The sequence below is a fragment of the Neomonachus schauinslandi genome, chromosome 6 (genome assembly GCF_002201575.2).
Source record: "Neomonachus schauinslandi chromosome 6, ASM220157v2, whole genome shotgun sequence".
Lineage (NCBI taxonomy): Eukaryota > Metazoa > Chordata > Mammalia > Carnivora > Phocidae > Neomonachus > Neomonachus schauinslandi.
In genome coordinates this window covers 117,377,868-117,391,759 of record NC_058408.1, presented here as the reverse complement: position 1 = coordinate 117,391,759, position 13,892 = coordinate 117,377,868, and the positions used below count along the sequence as shown (strand labels likewise).

Below are 13,892 nucleotides of genomic sequence, written 5' to 3'. Positions count from 1 at the left end.
CCTCACATCCTCCCTCCATACTTAGCCCAGCCCAGTAACTGCCCCCCCCCTTGCTGTGACTGTGGTGACAGCCCTCTTCCTCAGTGGCCCCCATCACTGCCCTGTGCCCTGGTGCTAAGGCAGGGCACACCTCCCCATGAGAGGAGCCTGGCCAGTGCTTCCCTCTGCCCCTGGATGCCAGCTGGACACTGGGTCCAGGCCAGCCCCCATGACCAGCTTTCTGCCACCCACAGATGTGGCTGAGGAGCCAGGCTGCCCCCTGTCCTGTGCAGTCAGCAAGAGGCGGCCTGAGTGTGAGGAGTGCGGCGGCCTGGGCTCTCTGACGGGCAGGTGCGAGTGGAGACAGGGAGATGGCAAAGGTAGGCCCCACGCAGAGCCAGGGGCCTGCGACCAGGCGGTCGAGAGGGGTCATGGTGGCTGAGTGGAAACGGGGTCCATGTGGGCCCTGCCAGCCACTGTGATGGCCCTCCCCTCTCCGCATCTGTTGCCCGGAGCCTGGTCCACATTTGTAGTTCCTGATGTCGGGAGAGGGTGAGCATGGATGCAGAGTAGGCACAGCACGAGGACATTCAGGCTCTTCATCACTTTGGGACCACAGGTCCCTTTGGGTTTGGGAAGATCTGGGCCAAAGTTGGGATGTGCAGGGGACAGAGAGGCTCTACCTGGGAGGTCCCAGGCCAAGGCATGTGGCCCCAGACAGTAGGGCTTGGGCGTAGACAGCAGCCAAATCCAAGCTGTGCCCACCACCACAAAGATCCCACTCATGGATTCTCTGCTGGGGCCTCAGTTTGCTCCTTGGGAGGGGGCAGGGTTGGCCGGGGAGGCCCTGGGGTGCCGTCCTTCTGGCTCTGGCAGTCTGACCAGGGCGGGTACTCCCACGTGGTGGTGACCGGCCCACTGTGTGTTATAGGGATCACCAGGAACTTCTCCACCTGCTCCCCCAGCATCAAGACCTGCCCCGATGGCCACTGTGATGCTGTGGAGAGCAGAAATGTCAACATCTGCCCCCAGGACTGCCTCCGTAAGCAACCACTGGGCCTGCAAGTTCAAGGGCCTGGTGTGGGTAGGGGTAGCCAGCGGGAGAGGCTTGGACTCCCACCTGCACTTCAGCCAGACCAGCCTCATTCCTGAGTTTTATGTGCCGAGACTTTTTCTAACATTTCCTTTGAACAAAGGGCTCTGCCCCATCAAAACTCTAGAGCCTGGTGCCCTGACCCACTCTCCAGTGTCTCCCTGGCCACGGTACAGCTCCCGACCCCTGATTCTCCTGGCTCCCTGCTGCCCCTTCTCTGCTCTGTGAAGTAACCATGTGTGGACCTCAGCAAGGGTTCTGGGCAGCCTGTGGGTTCCTCCTCCTACCTGCTGGGGCCAGGGAACTGGATTGGGGGCAGACTGTGCTGATTCCTACCCAGGTGACCCAGATTTCAGAGCTCACTGCCCTCCCTGGGCCTGAGCATGCTGACATCGTGTGGGGAGGGACCTCTCATGCTTCTGCCTGGGTGGTCCTGGTTTGTGTGGTCACACCAGGAGGCTTAGTGGGCTGCATCTGTCCCCAGGGGGCGGCAGCATCATTGGTGGGCACGAGCCAGGGGACCGCTGGGGGATAAAAGCTGGCTTCGGTATCTGCAACTGTTTCCCTGAAGAGAAGAAGTGCTTCTGTGAGCCTGAAGACAGCCAGGGTGAGTGGGTGGGGGGCACTGCTGGGGTCACATGCAGGGCAGGGCTCCTCACACCTCCCTGAGCCCCAGTGAGCCAGGGAGGAAAATTGTAGGAAGGCTGGTAAAACCCAGGAGACCCTCTTCCTTCTCTCTGGGCCTCGGTTCCCCAATCTGTGCAGACAGGTCTAGGTCAGGGCCTCTACAGAGTGACTTCCAGCCGAAAGTTCTGTGGGAAAGATTGGGCTGGAAAGTTCTTCCACCCAATAACTGAGCATCTACTCAGATGGTCCTTGGGCAGGGTCTTCTCTGGGCCCTGGCACCGCCTGGCCGGGATCCCGCCCTCCCACCCAGAACCTGCGGGTGTGCCTTGGGGCCAGCAGGTGCCGAGGGTGGCCTGGGCCTGCGCACCCGGGGAGCTTTCCTGCCTGAGCCCAAGGATGGTTTTCTTGTATTTGAGTTGTTGCTGCATGATGCTAGGTCGGGAGCCACTTCCCTTCCCTCTCCCAGTTTTGTAGAGAAAATAGAACAGACATCGGGCACATGGAAGAGGGACTCCGCCTCCCCACCAGCGCTCGGGGCCCACTGGCTTCGGTGCAGCCTTCCACGCCTTCCTCCTGGTGTGGCACATACGCTGCCTCTGCCGTGTGACCTCGGGCAGGCTGATTACACTCCCTGGGCCTCTTGGCCCTTCTGTAGGAGGGTGACAACCGTCTCCGTAGGGAAAACGTACGGCACTGTGCCTGCCAAGCGGCGGGTGCCGTGTGGGCGTCTCTGTTGCCCTCGCATGCGGGCTCCAGCAGCACTTGCCAGTGGCTCAGGCTGCCAGGGCAGCCCTCCCACGGTGGGCACCGGGGCCCTCCCGGAGCGCCGTCCCTCACAGCCACCCCTGCCCGCAGACCCGCTGTGTGATGAGCTCTGCCGCACAGTGATCGCGGCGGCCGTGCTCTTCTCCTTCATCGTCTCCATGCTGCTCTCCACCTTCTGCATCCACCGCTACCACAAGAATGCCCACAAGCCGCCTGTCGCCTCCGCCGAGATGACTTTCCGCCGGCCGGCCCAGGCCTTCCCAGTAAGCTACTCCTCATCGGGCGCCCGCCGGCCCTCCTTGGACTCCATGGAGAACCAGGTTTCTGTGGACGCCTTCAAGATCCCGGTGAGGCTCCGAGCAGGGCCTGGGCCTGAGAGGCAGCCGTCCCGGAGGCCCTGCAGGGGGCACTGGCCTTGGGCCTGGGGAAGCAGGGAGGTGTGGGGAAGGGCACACGGGGCTCCCTGGTGCTGAGTGTCCTGTAGCACACAAGCAGCTAATGCATCCTCGCCTACCAGGAAGACGCCATGAGCAGCCCCGAGTCTTCGCGGAGCTGCCTTCCAGGGAGGGCAGGCGGGCAGAGGGCTGCAGAGGGCATGGGGCAGTTTAGCAGAGTAGAGAGTGCTAGGTGCTAATTTAGGTGGACTGAGATTTGGGAGGGTGGGCCACGCCATACCTGATAGGGAACTGTCCTGCAGATGCCCCAAGGATGGGGAGTCGGTGGGGGGAGAAGCCCTGAGGAAGACTGTGGATTTTATTCTCAGAGGGTGGGGCACTGGGGTTTGGGGGTTCAGTGGAAGAGGCTGATATTTGGCCTTCATTTCTGCAGGCTGCTGTATTGGGGAGTCTATGGGGTGGGTGCAAAAGTGGGAGCCCTGTGATGAGGCACTCCTCATCCAGGCAAAAGATGGCAACAGGCAGGGGCTGGGCCAGGGTGGCAGCAGTGGGGAGGGGAGTTCATTTGGGGAGTGGAGAAAGGGCTACCATGGGGCCTCTGGGCCGGCTGTGGCAGAGGCAGGCCCCAGGACTCTGTAAGCAGCGGGCTGATAGAGCGTGCTGGCCAGAGCCATCGGGCCTCCAATCCCCCTTCTCCATGCGAGGGCCTGGGCCTGCAGTTACTGTGTGCTCCTTAGAGCCCCCATCCTGCCTAGGCCTCCCCTCAGCCTGCCGTGCTTCTTCTGTGTCCCTGCTGGCAACTGCTAAGGAGCTGGAAGCCAGATTCTAAGAGGGACTGAGGAGAGGTGTGTGTGAACAGAAGCTCCACCTCCAAGGCCTGGCAGGGAACATCGCCCCTTGACAGGTACCTCCAAGCAGAAAGCTCAGGAGTCACCAGGCCTTTGGCAGTACCCAACCAGGGCTGGGAGGTGGCCATGGTTTGTAGGAGGAGCCACCCAAGGGTGCTCACCCCTTAGTGTGGGTCTGGGCCATGGGAGCCATTCCCACATGCGGTAGACATCGCGGCCTCTATCCTAGATTTCCTAGCTCCAGTCGCTCAGCAGACGGGGTCTATGACCCCTGTCCCGGGAAGCATCTCGGCCTCCACAGGAGGCATCTGGGATGAGCCATTTGATTCCTTTATAAACGCAGGCAGTTTCCGGAGAGGTCACAGGAAGGGCAGTGCTGGTGCGTGCTCGAACAAGTGGACACACACCACCCTCAGCCTACGTCAGCTTGGGCCCGCAGCAGAGAAGCCAGAGCCCAGCCTGAGGCCCAAGGGCTACACTGACCAGCTCTGACGACACGTTACTCAACTGCTTGACCTCAGTTGTCTCTTATATAAAGTAGGGAGAATTTTTAATGTCTTTTAAATTTTTTTTCTTAAAGATTTTTTTTTTTTAAAGATTTTTATTTATTTATTTGAGAGAGAGAATGAGAGACAGAGAGCATGAGAGGGGGGAGGGTCAGAGGGAGAAGCAGACTCCCTGCCGAGCAGGGAGCCCGATGCGGGACTCGATCCCAGGACTCCAGGATCATGACCTGAGCCGAAGGCAGTGGCTCAACCAACTGAGCCACCCAGGCGCCCTTTTTTAAAGATTTTATTTATTTTTTTGAGAGAGAGAAAGCACATGAGAGGGGGGAGGGTCAGAGGGAGAAGCAAGCTCCCTGCCGAGCAGGGAGCCCGGTGTGGGACTCGATCCAGGAACTCCAGGATCATGACCTGAGCCGAAGGCAGTCGCTTAACCAACTGAGCCACCCAGGCGCCCCTTTAATGTCTTTTAAGATCAAATCAGTGCTCTCCGCACAGATTTAGTGCAGTTTCCATGTGCAGTGAATGCTTATCCAGTGCAGTGAGGAGGTAAGGACACCAGGCTAACGATGATGTTGTCAACTCTGCCCCTGACTGTGGGTTCCTCGGGAACCTGAGCCGACACCAGGATGCCCAGGAGCTGGCCAGCAGGAGCCTGAGACACGGTGCTGAGAGGAGGCCGCCTCTGCCCACAAGGAGCGCACTCACGCACCTGTATTTGGGTGTTGGAAAGCATGGCTCTGCTCAGCAGCACAGTAGGCCCAGTGGTGTCATCTGCGTGGGTCAGGCGAGTCTGGCAGGGTGCATCATAGGAGCACTGCCAGGCCACACCCACATCCAGCTGCAGGGAGGCTTGGGGCAGTGGACGCCCAGTGCTGGCACAGGAGGGGAGGTTCCAGCATCCCTGGGACAGGCTTTGGCATCCCCAGTCAGAGTTCAAGGATGTGAGGCCAGGCTGGGGTCTGGGAAGCTGTCCCAGAGTCATCTTGAGTGGGATTTCAGTGGGAAGGCAGGGTGGGTAGAGGGAAGAGGCCACACCCATGTGAGCACCCCCTGGGTGCTAAGTAAGCCCTGAACTTCTTGTTTGAGAGACAAGAACATGGGCCGGGGAAGGCTGAGGCCATGTTTGGTAGACCAGGGACAAGCAAGCGTTCAGGCATCCAGAGTCCAGGCCATTCTGTGCCAACAGCTATCTTCCCATAAGGTGTAGGATCCTGCCCAACTGTGGGGTCCTGCCCTTGGTGCAGGGGGATGACCAGTGCCCACTAGGTTACGTGGCAGTGGTCTGCACACTGGAGCTTCTCTGCTGGGGGCTCATTTATGGGCCTTGTCTTCTTCCTTTTCTCTTATCCTCACCAACTTTCTCCCTCCTCCTCTTCTTCCCCTTCCTTCAACCCCACATAGGAGGATCCGAAGTGGGAATTCCCTCGGAAGAACTTGGTTCTTGGAAAAACTCTGGGAGAAGGCGAATTTGGAAAAGTGGTTAAGGCAACAGCCTTCCGGCTTAAAGGCAAAGCAGGATACACGACCGTGGCCGTGAAGATGCTGAAAGGTACCTCTCCGGGCAGTGTGAACAGGTGGCTCTGTTGGAGCCCCGAGGGCTGGATAGAGCTACCCTGAAAACCAGGGTGCTGGTAGCCAGCCCGGGGCCTTCTAAAGAGGCCCCCCCCCGTTGCTATTCTTGAGTGGCTGCATTCTAGAGACCACCACCATGGATGACATGGGCCAGGGTAGTCCCTGGAGAAACAGGGCAAGAGGACTTTCCTCACTTGGAAGGTTCTAGAGTGGTGCTGCTTCTGCACCAATGTTGGGTAAAGAGCTGAGTTTTTAAAAAATTAAAAACTGACAGTTTTCCCATCCTAGTCTGCCCCATTCATTCCTCTCAGCCAAGTGCCTCTGGGGTCCTGGTGAAGAAGTCACCTGTAAGGACTGGCCTCTGGCCCCTGGGGCCCTGCCTGGCCTGATCCCCGGCGGCCCCCCATGGATCTGCCCTGCCTCTGTGACCAGTCGTGCCATAAGTCCGGCTCTAAGTGGGCACATACTCACCCAAACACACACTCTCTCACTGGTGTTCCTGAGCTGAGACTGGGTGGACGGCCCTCTGTCATGACTCTGGTTCACATGGACCAAGGGCCCAGTGGCCATGCAGTGGGTACAAGTTGGCAGGTGCACATGAGAATTCTAGTTTAACACTCGGGGCTACACTGTGCAGGGTGATTCTGAATGCTTACCTAGGCCCTCAGACTAGGGTCTCCCCATGCCCCCCTGAGGCCCCAGGCACTAAGGGGTCACAGTGAGACCAGCCCCCAGGCCACCATGTATGGGTCCCAACACCCTCTCCCAGCTGTCCTCTCTCTTCCAGACAAGCATGCAGCCAGAGGGCGATGTGGTACCGCTTGGCAGGGGGCCGTGGGGCAGCTGCCCTGGGAGGCCTGTGTAGCCACAGCCCCTGACTGCAAATCCCTCCCCTCAGGCGTCAGCTCCTGGTGGGAGCCCAAGCACAGCTCTGCCCCACTCAGGATGCATATGCTCAGCGTGGCAGGAGGCCACCTCTGTGAAGTCCCATCACCTTCAGCTTTCTCCAGGGCTTCACCCTCTTGTTGAGTGCTTGGTCAGCAGGTGCTTTAGGACATGGGACAGTCCTCCTACCTTCCAGAAGGACTTGTGAGGATGGTCTCTATGCACTTCTGTCCTTGAAAGATGGCAATTGCAGGGAAATACTGCCACACACACACAGCCTGGTCCAGGAAGGGTTTCCATGGAAAGACTTTCCTGATGCAGAAGTTTGCTTGTCAGAGTTATTATTCCCTGGAGGCAGATGAGGCCGCTGTTGACCATCCTACAGGCAAAGACAAGTCCCGAGCAGCAGGGTCCTTGGGGACCTTGTCTAAACCTGGGTAGGCTGTGTGGGAAGGAGATAACCAGGGTCTGTGCAGACCTAAGATGTAGGTCCGGTGACCCAGGGTGTTCACAGAAGGGGCTTCTAGAAGGGATTGGTTTGCAACTCGCTGTGTTGATGTGCATTTCAGAGAACGCCTCCCCAAGCGAGCTGCGGGACCTGCTGTCAGAGTTCAACCTCCTGAAGCAGGTCAACCACCCGCATGTCATCAAGCTGTATGGGGCCTGCAGCCAGGATGGTAAGGCCGGCCAAGGGGCAGGCAACTGCCCAGTGCAGGCTGAGGGCTCTGGGCTGCCTCATTCTTCCTCCTTCCCCTTCCTTGTCCCCTGTGGCTCCAGCCCCCACCTGGAGCCTGCGTCCTCCCGTGTCAGGGAGAGGACCAGGAGGGGCTGCCGCAGGAGCATTGCATGAGGCCTCTGCTCCGAGCGTGTTCCCTGGGCCTGCTGCAGCTGCTCAGAGGCCTCTGGTGACATCCTGGTTTGTCAGCACCCTGTTCCAGGCGGAGCCCCAGGGCAGGGAGCTCTAGAAACATGATGTGTCCTGGGGACGAGGCGTGCCATGACCTTCAAGTGACCCCAACCCCAGCCCTGCATGGTGAAGGCATTGTCACCATTTCTCACATAAGGACACAGGAGATTGGCCTGGTCTGTGCCCCTCAAGGGCCTCTCACCGTATGTGTGCACGTGTGCACAGATGTGCATGTTGTGAGTACGAGGGCAGGGTGCCCCAGGGAGAGGGCAGCAAGGACGCGCTGGTCGGCACCAGCAGGAATCAAGGCTGGGCCTGGGCCAAGACGGCAGCCTCAGAGCTGCTGAAAACAGGGAGCAGGGAGCAGGCACCATGTGAGGCTTCGGATCCTCTGCCTGCATCTGCCATCCCCAGCCTGTGCTGCAGCAGGGCCGAGGGAGTAGAAAGACATAACATCCTAGCAGCAGGGGCGTGCCTCCCAGGGGAGCACTGAGCACAGTGGCCGCCTGCCATGGGCACCCCAGAAGGTTGTGCTCATCCACCCAGGGAGCCCGCTTTGGCATGGGCAGCCCAAGGAGAGCAAGCCGTGCAAGAGTGAGCTGGGACTGAAACATGTATTTGTGCTGCGTGAAGCCCAGGCCAGTGGCCAGAGCAGGGCTATATCCTTCTGCCCACTTCTGGTAGGGTGCAGAGCCTGTGTGGGGACCTTGCCCCCTCCTCCCGTGCTCCCAGAGCTGGCCTGACTTCTGACGGCCCAGGGCTCTGCAGGCAGCCAGCTCACAGCCCCCTCTCACCACCCCCTCCCGCCCAGGGCCACTCTTCCTCATTGTGGAGTATGCCAAGTACGGCTCCCTGCGGGGCTTCCTCCGAGAGAGCCGCAAGGCGGGGCCGGGCTACGTGGGCAGTGGAGGCAGCCGCAGCTCCAGCTACCTGGACAACCCCGAGGAGCGGGCCCTGACCATGGGCGACCTAATCTCCTTCGCCTGGCAGATCTCTCGGGGGATGCGGTACCTGGCGGAGATGAAGGTGTGTGCCGCGCCAGCTGGGGCCCCCACTCCCTGTGATGGGGACCTAGGTTTCAGGGATCCCTGCTGTTGTCTTCCTCGCAGCTTGTCCATCGGGACTTGGCCGCCAGAAACGTCCTGGTAGCCGAGGGGCGGAAGATGAAGATTTCGGATTTTGGCCTATCCCGAGATGTTTATGAAGAGGATTCCTACGTGAAGAGGAGCAAGGTACCAGGTCCCCGGGGGGTGGCCCAGGGCTCCCGGGCAGAGTGGAGGGCAGGGGGCAGCATTCCCACAGTGGGTGGGGGCAGAGCCCTTAGAACATCGGGGAACAGAGAGCAGAGTCTTAGGGTATGAACTTCTAGCCCTCATCTTCAAATCCTTCCCTGGTTCCTGGGTCCCCAGAGACCCAGCTCAGGACTCACCCCAGGTCTGTTCCTTCTCTTCCTGAGCGCCACACCCGACCTTTCAGAGCACCTACTAGGGAGCCAGGGCCCCGCAGCGTCTCTTGCTTTTAATCACCACCACTTTTGAAGGTCACCTAGTGCTGCAGAAATGATAGTTGTCTCTGCAGTTGTTCCTCTCGCTTCTACAGGATGAAAGTCCCGTTTCCTCTCTGTGTAACTTTAGCTCTTCGCTCAAAGGAGACTGAAGTCAATACACCTGAGTGCGGCAGTCATTCTGGGGCAGGAAGGAATGAACTGCTTTACAGGTGGGGGTTCCCCTGGGCCGGGGGCCTGGGAACCCTTGGCTGGGTGAGTTTGGAAGGCTCACAGGGAGGCCCTGGAGATGGAGTCCAGAGACCCTGTGTAGGGTTCTCGACACTTTCTCCAAACCTCTGAAATAGGTGGTCTGGGGTCCTTCCGCGGAAATCTGCTTCGCTGTGTCGTCCAGTTCCCTGTGGCCCTCCTAACCCTCCTAGTTCTACTGCCCTGTTAGTCGCTCCCCTGCAGCCTCCTTGTGACAGAACAGACAGGGCCGTTCAGGAGTCACGGCTGACTGGCCTTCAGAACAGACACTGCTCAAAACAACATACAAAAAGCAACTTGTGTAGACCTCAGATCTGCTGTAAGGGGTCAGGAGAAGGCCCGTGCTGCCACAGGCTGTGAGGATGAGGTTTCGTTTTTTCTGGGGTTTCCGTTGTGACAGGATATCTCAGAACTGCCGAAGGGGAAGTGGAGAGGGGCTGCGTCCAGCCTGTGCAGGGGTGTGGACAGAGTCTTCCTATTGATGCACCAGTCCCCCAAGAACGGCCCATGTCATGGAGCAGAGAACTACAGGTGTCCAAGCACAAGGCGCCCTAAAGAGCCCGGGCGGCAGGCAGTGTTGTTATAAACACATGCCCTAGAAAATCACACTTCATTAAAGATGTAAATCCTAAAGAAGGCTTTTTGAGAGAAAAAGAAATTACGGGACATGTTGCATTAAAATGCAATGCACGCATTTTTGGTTGGTTTGTGTCCTAAGACTTACCTACCCACTTGAGCTGTTTCTCAAGTCGCCTTGGAAAGCATTTGTTGGCTCTGACCCCAGTGCCTCTACAGTGGGGGCACTCTCTCAGAGGAGGCTAACAGAGTTCCAGGATAAAGTGACAGGGGAAAAAGCAGCCCCAAGGCATGGAAACAGATTTCTTCCCTCAGGGCTTCTCGGAAAAGACTTTAGTGTGTTGGTTTGCGTCATAAGTCCCCAAGATGGAAATGCTGGAAATTGGTTTCCCAAACTCATTCCCCCTCAGAAATGGGGAGATCTTGCTGGATGGCATTCTTGGCCCACACGTTGGGCATCACCACTCAGGGTACCCCAGAGCCCTCTGGACCTGTCTGTAGGGAAACCTGGCTTGGGCATGGTCATGATTCCTTGGGTTTCTACTCAGCAGGGATGTGGTGCATAACAAGGACGCCTTGTGTAGCTGTGAGCAGGCCAGCTGACTCCCTCTAGCGTCTCAGCCGTGCCTGGGAGCCCCAGATTAGAGTTGCAGCCCCTCTGAGGCCATGCTGCCAATTCTGTATCTGGGCGCACTCTGGACGTCGTTACTCAGCGTCCCTCCAGAGCTGGAAATGCCTGGGACATGGCCTCACCCTCCTCCACAACCCCGACCTCTGGTTTCCAGGGTGTCAGAGCGATGTTAATGCCTTTCCTTCATTCCCTGTTTAGGGTCGGATTCCAGTCAAATGGATGGCAATTGAGTCTCTTTTCGATCATATCTACACCACCCAAAGTGATGTGTAAGTGTGGGTGTTGCCTTCCTGGGGTCCAGGTTACATGTATAGTGCGCCATGATGCCTCTCTGGGCAGCTTGGCTGGGGGACAAGTGCCTGTTGGCTTGTACCATCCATCTGCAATGACCAAGCTAAAGGGGCTTCATGTATTCGTGCAGCAAATGGCAGGGGCCCACGCAGTGGTTCTGAGAGTCGCAGTGAAATGCGTGAGAGCAGTGAGCAGGTAACTGCAAATTCCGCTCGCTGCTCCCCTTCCCAGCCCTTCCCTCTCCTGTCTGGGCATCTTAGTGCCACACAGGCCCATCCAAACAGTTCCTCTCTGTGGACCTGAGTGTGGGCTGGGCTCAGGCAAGGTCCCCTGGGAGTGGAGTGGTCCCCACCCACAGGTAGGGTGGCCTTGAGTGAGTTGGTAGGCCGGTGTGTCCCAAACTGCTCACTAGGGAACCAAAACTTGGCCTTTCAGGTCAAATCACAAGACTCAATAGTTTCCAGAAACACAACAGACTTGTTTCTAAGTGTTCTGCCATCCACAGACATGCATGTCTTGAATAATGTGGGCTGAGGAAAGGCAGTTCCTGAACAATTTTGAACAGCTGTGTTCAGATTACGTAAAGCTGACTGTAGACAGTTGGAAAATGCAGAGATAAGGGTAATGAAGACACTGGAAGTCACTTGGATCCCACTGCCCCTACGTAACTCCTGCAGGTCCTGGCATACATGGGCCTTCTAGTGTTTTCCGTGGTGTGCAGGTATATGCTTTTTATTGCTGTAAGTGGGCTCATGTGATAATGCTGTTTTGTGATACGATTTTGTTCCCACGTCACAGTAAATTTTCCCTCACAGTTAAATATTTTTCTGTGGCAGTGCCTTTTTTCTTCTAAGATTTTATGAAAATTGCCAAGCCCACGGGAAAGGGGAAGGGATTGTGCAGGCAACCCCGTGCCCCGTGGTCTAGGTCCCCGCCCTGCGTGCTGCTGACTTGCTCAGCAGCTCTGTGCTGCCTCTGATGCTTTGGCGCATTTCCACGGGGCCAGCCAAGTACCCGTTGTGGGTGTGGGGTCCAAGCTTGGGCAGCGGCTTGGTGGGGCTTCAGCATCACAGAGGTGAGCAGGGCAGGCAGACGGCTTCTCCCCACCTCCATTCCACATCCGTCCATACAGTCAGGCCTTGGCTGGCTCTTTGCACCGGGGGCTGATGGGGTCAACAGCTGCTGGGAGGGTGGACGTCTGGTCTGCTGAGCCCAGTATGGCCACTCACTGGTTGTCTCGCTCCCCTTAGGTGGTCGTTCGGTGTCCTGCTGTGGGAGATTGTGACTCTGGGGGGGCAACCCCTACCCCGGGATTCCTCCGGAGCGGCTCTTCAACCTTCTGAAGACAGGCTACCGGATGGAGAGGCCCGACAACTGCAGTGAGGAGATGTGAGCAGGCTTTGCTTTGGCCCAGCCTCCCTCAGACACAGACAACATACTCCCTCCCTCCCTGCTCCCGAGCAGCCCTGGGCACCAGGGTGAACCGGGTGGTAGGTAGGAACAGGGCAGAGCATGCCAAGGCAGAAGTCAGAGAACCACCACTGGGCACGACGGCAGATGCTGGGCATCCTGACTCTTGCTGGGGGCTGAATGAGCTTCCTGGGGTCGGGGGGAGACTTATGGATGAGAGGGAGTAGGGCCAACGAGAAGTAGTGGGAAGGATCAAAGGATGCTTCAGGCCCAGGGAGCAGATTAAGCCCGAGGCCTGTCCCCACAGGACCCTTGGGGAGGGGCAGGTGATTCAGGATGACCTTAGGGGTGCATGTTGGGGAGTGCCCACGTGGAGATAGAGAGGTCGGGAGGGGGCAGGCAAAAAGACCTGGCACCACAGCCCAAGAGCGCCAGAGTCTTCACATACAGTGGTTCCAGCAGATGATTCTCAGAGGACGGGCTGAGAACACATGAGAAAGGGGCCATCACTAGCAGAAACATGCTGTCCATTCGTCCCACAAAATCTGTTGTGTGCCTGGCTCAGAGCTAAATGCAGCAGTGCAGGGGTGAGTAGGTGCCATCTCCCTGGGTGGCCTGGGCTGGAGGCTGGCTGGCCTAGCACACAGTCACATGGCAGCCCTGGGGGCCCTGCAGCCATGCCAGGGACCCAGGGAAATGAGGAAGTGAGGAAGGCACCAGACAGAGGTATGACTGGCAGAAGTTTTGTTTGTTTCTACAACCAGGTCATACTTCATTAGAGTTTGAAAGACCGGTGTTGCTCCCTCAGCCACCATAGTAGGTATGGCATCCTGTCAGCTATTTATCAGCATCTCTGAAAGGGAAGTGAAGACAAATCTTTCTCAAGGGAAAGGAGACTCACAAGATGCTGGACCACAGCACTAGGCACCCTAAGCGCCTAGTGACCCCTCAGATCCTGGCCCAGCTCAGAGAAGGATGTCAATGACGCAGAGATGGCTTTGGGGTTTGAGAACAGAGCCCTCTGGGCCCAGGGCACAGTGCTGGGTTGGCTATGATGGGGCAGTCCTAGCTGGGTCCTAACTGCCCATCCGTGCTCCCCACCAGGTACGGTCTAATGCTGCAGTGTTGGAAGCAGGAACCAGACAAGAGGCCAGTGTTTGCTGACATCAGCAAAGACCTGGAGAAGATGATGGTTAAGAACAGAGTGAGTACCTGGAGCCAATTCCTGGTGTTGGCCACCAGCAGCCTGAACGTGGCAGTGGGGGGTTCCCGCCTCACCCCAGTTCTATGGAGTTCCCAGTGCAGGGGCAGAGTGAGGCTGTGCAAAGGGAGATGGTCATGTTGTCCCCCAAGGGCAGGTAATGACTGAACCCTTCTCCTTGAACCAGGCCCCTTCTCAAATCATAAACCAAGATTCTTCCCTTTATACTTAGAACTCTCCAGACAGGTGTGGGAGGGAAATATTCCAAGGTCAAAATAATTTTTAGTAACGGAACATGAGAGGGTAGAGTTGAAGTGGGTATTCTAAACTCAAATGCTGTGAGGGGCCTGGTTGGGGGTTGGCAGTGGCTAGGGAGTGGTGGGGACTGTGGCGACCAGGAGCGCACAGCCGCTCTGAAGGATCCCTCACTGTAGCCACACACAATCTAGAGGA

The 13,892-nt window shown here is 57.8% G+C and overlaps 1 protein-coding gene across 1 annotated transcript in view; it reads left to right on the top strand.

The window, feature by feature from the left end:
• Positions 1-13,892, top strand: part of RET (ret proto-oncogene) — a 49,986-nt gene that overhangs the window by 33,345 nt on the left and 2,749 nt on the right. The window contains 12 exon segments of the mRNA XM_021699972.1: positions 234-359; positions 911-1,021; positions 1,557-1,679; positions 2,555-2,811; positions 5,615-5,762; positions 7,240-7,347; positions 8,389-8,603; positions 8,687-8,809; positions 10,736-10,806; positions 12,079-12,118; positions 12,120-12,217; positions 13,343-13,442. Of these exon segments, the coding sequence (XP_021555647.1) occupies positions 234-359; positions 911-1,021; positions 1,557-1,679; positions 2,555-2,811; positions 5,615-5,762; positions 7,240-7,347; positions 8,389-8,603; positions 8,687-8,809; positions 10,736-10,806; positions 12,079-12,118; positions 12,120-12,217; positions 13,343-13,442 (1,520 nt within the window).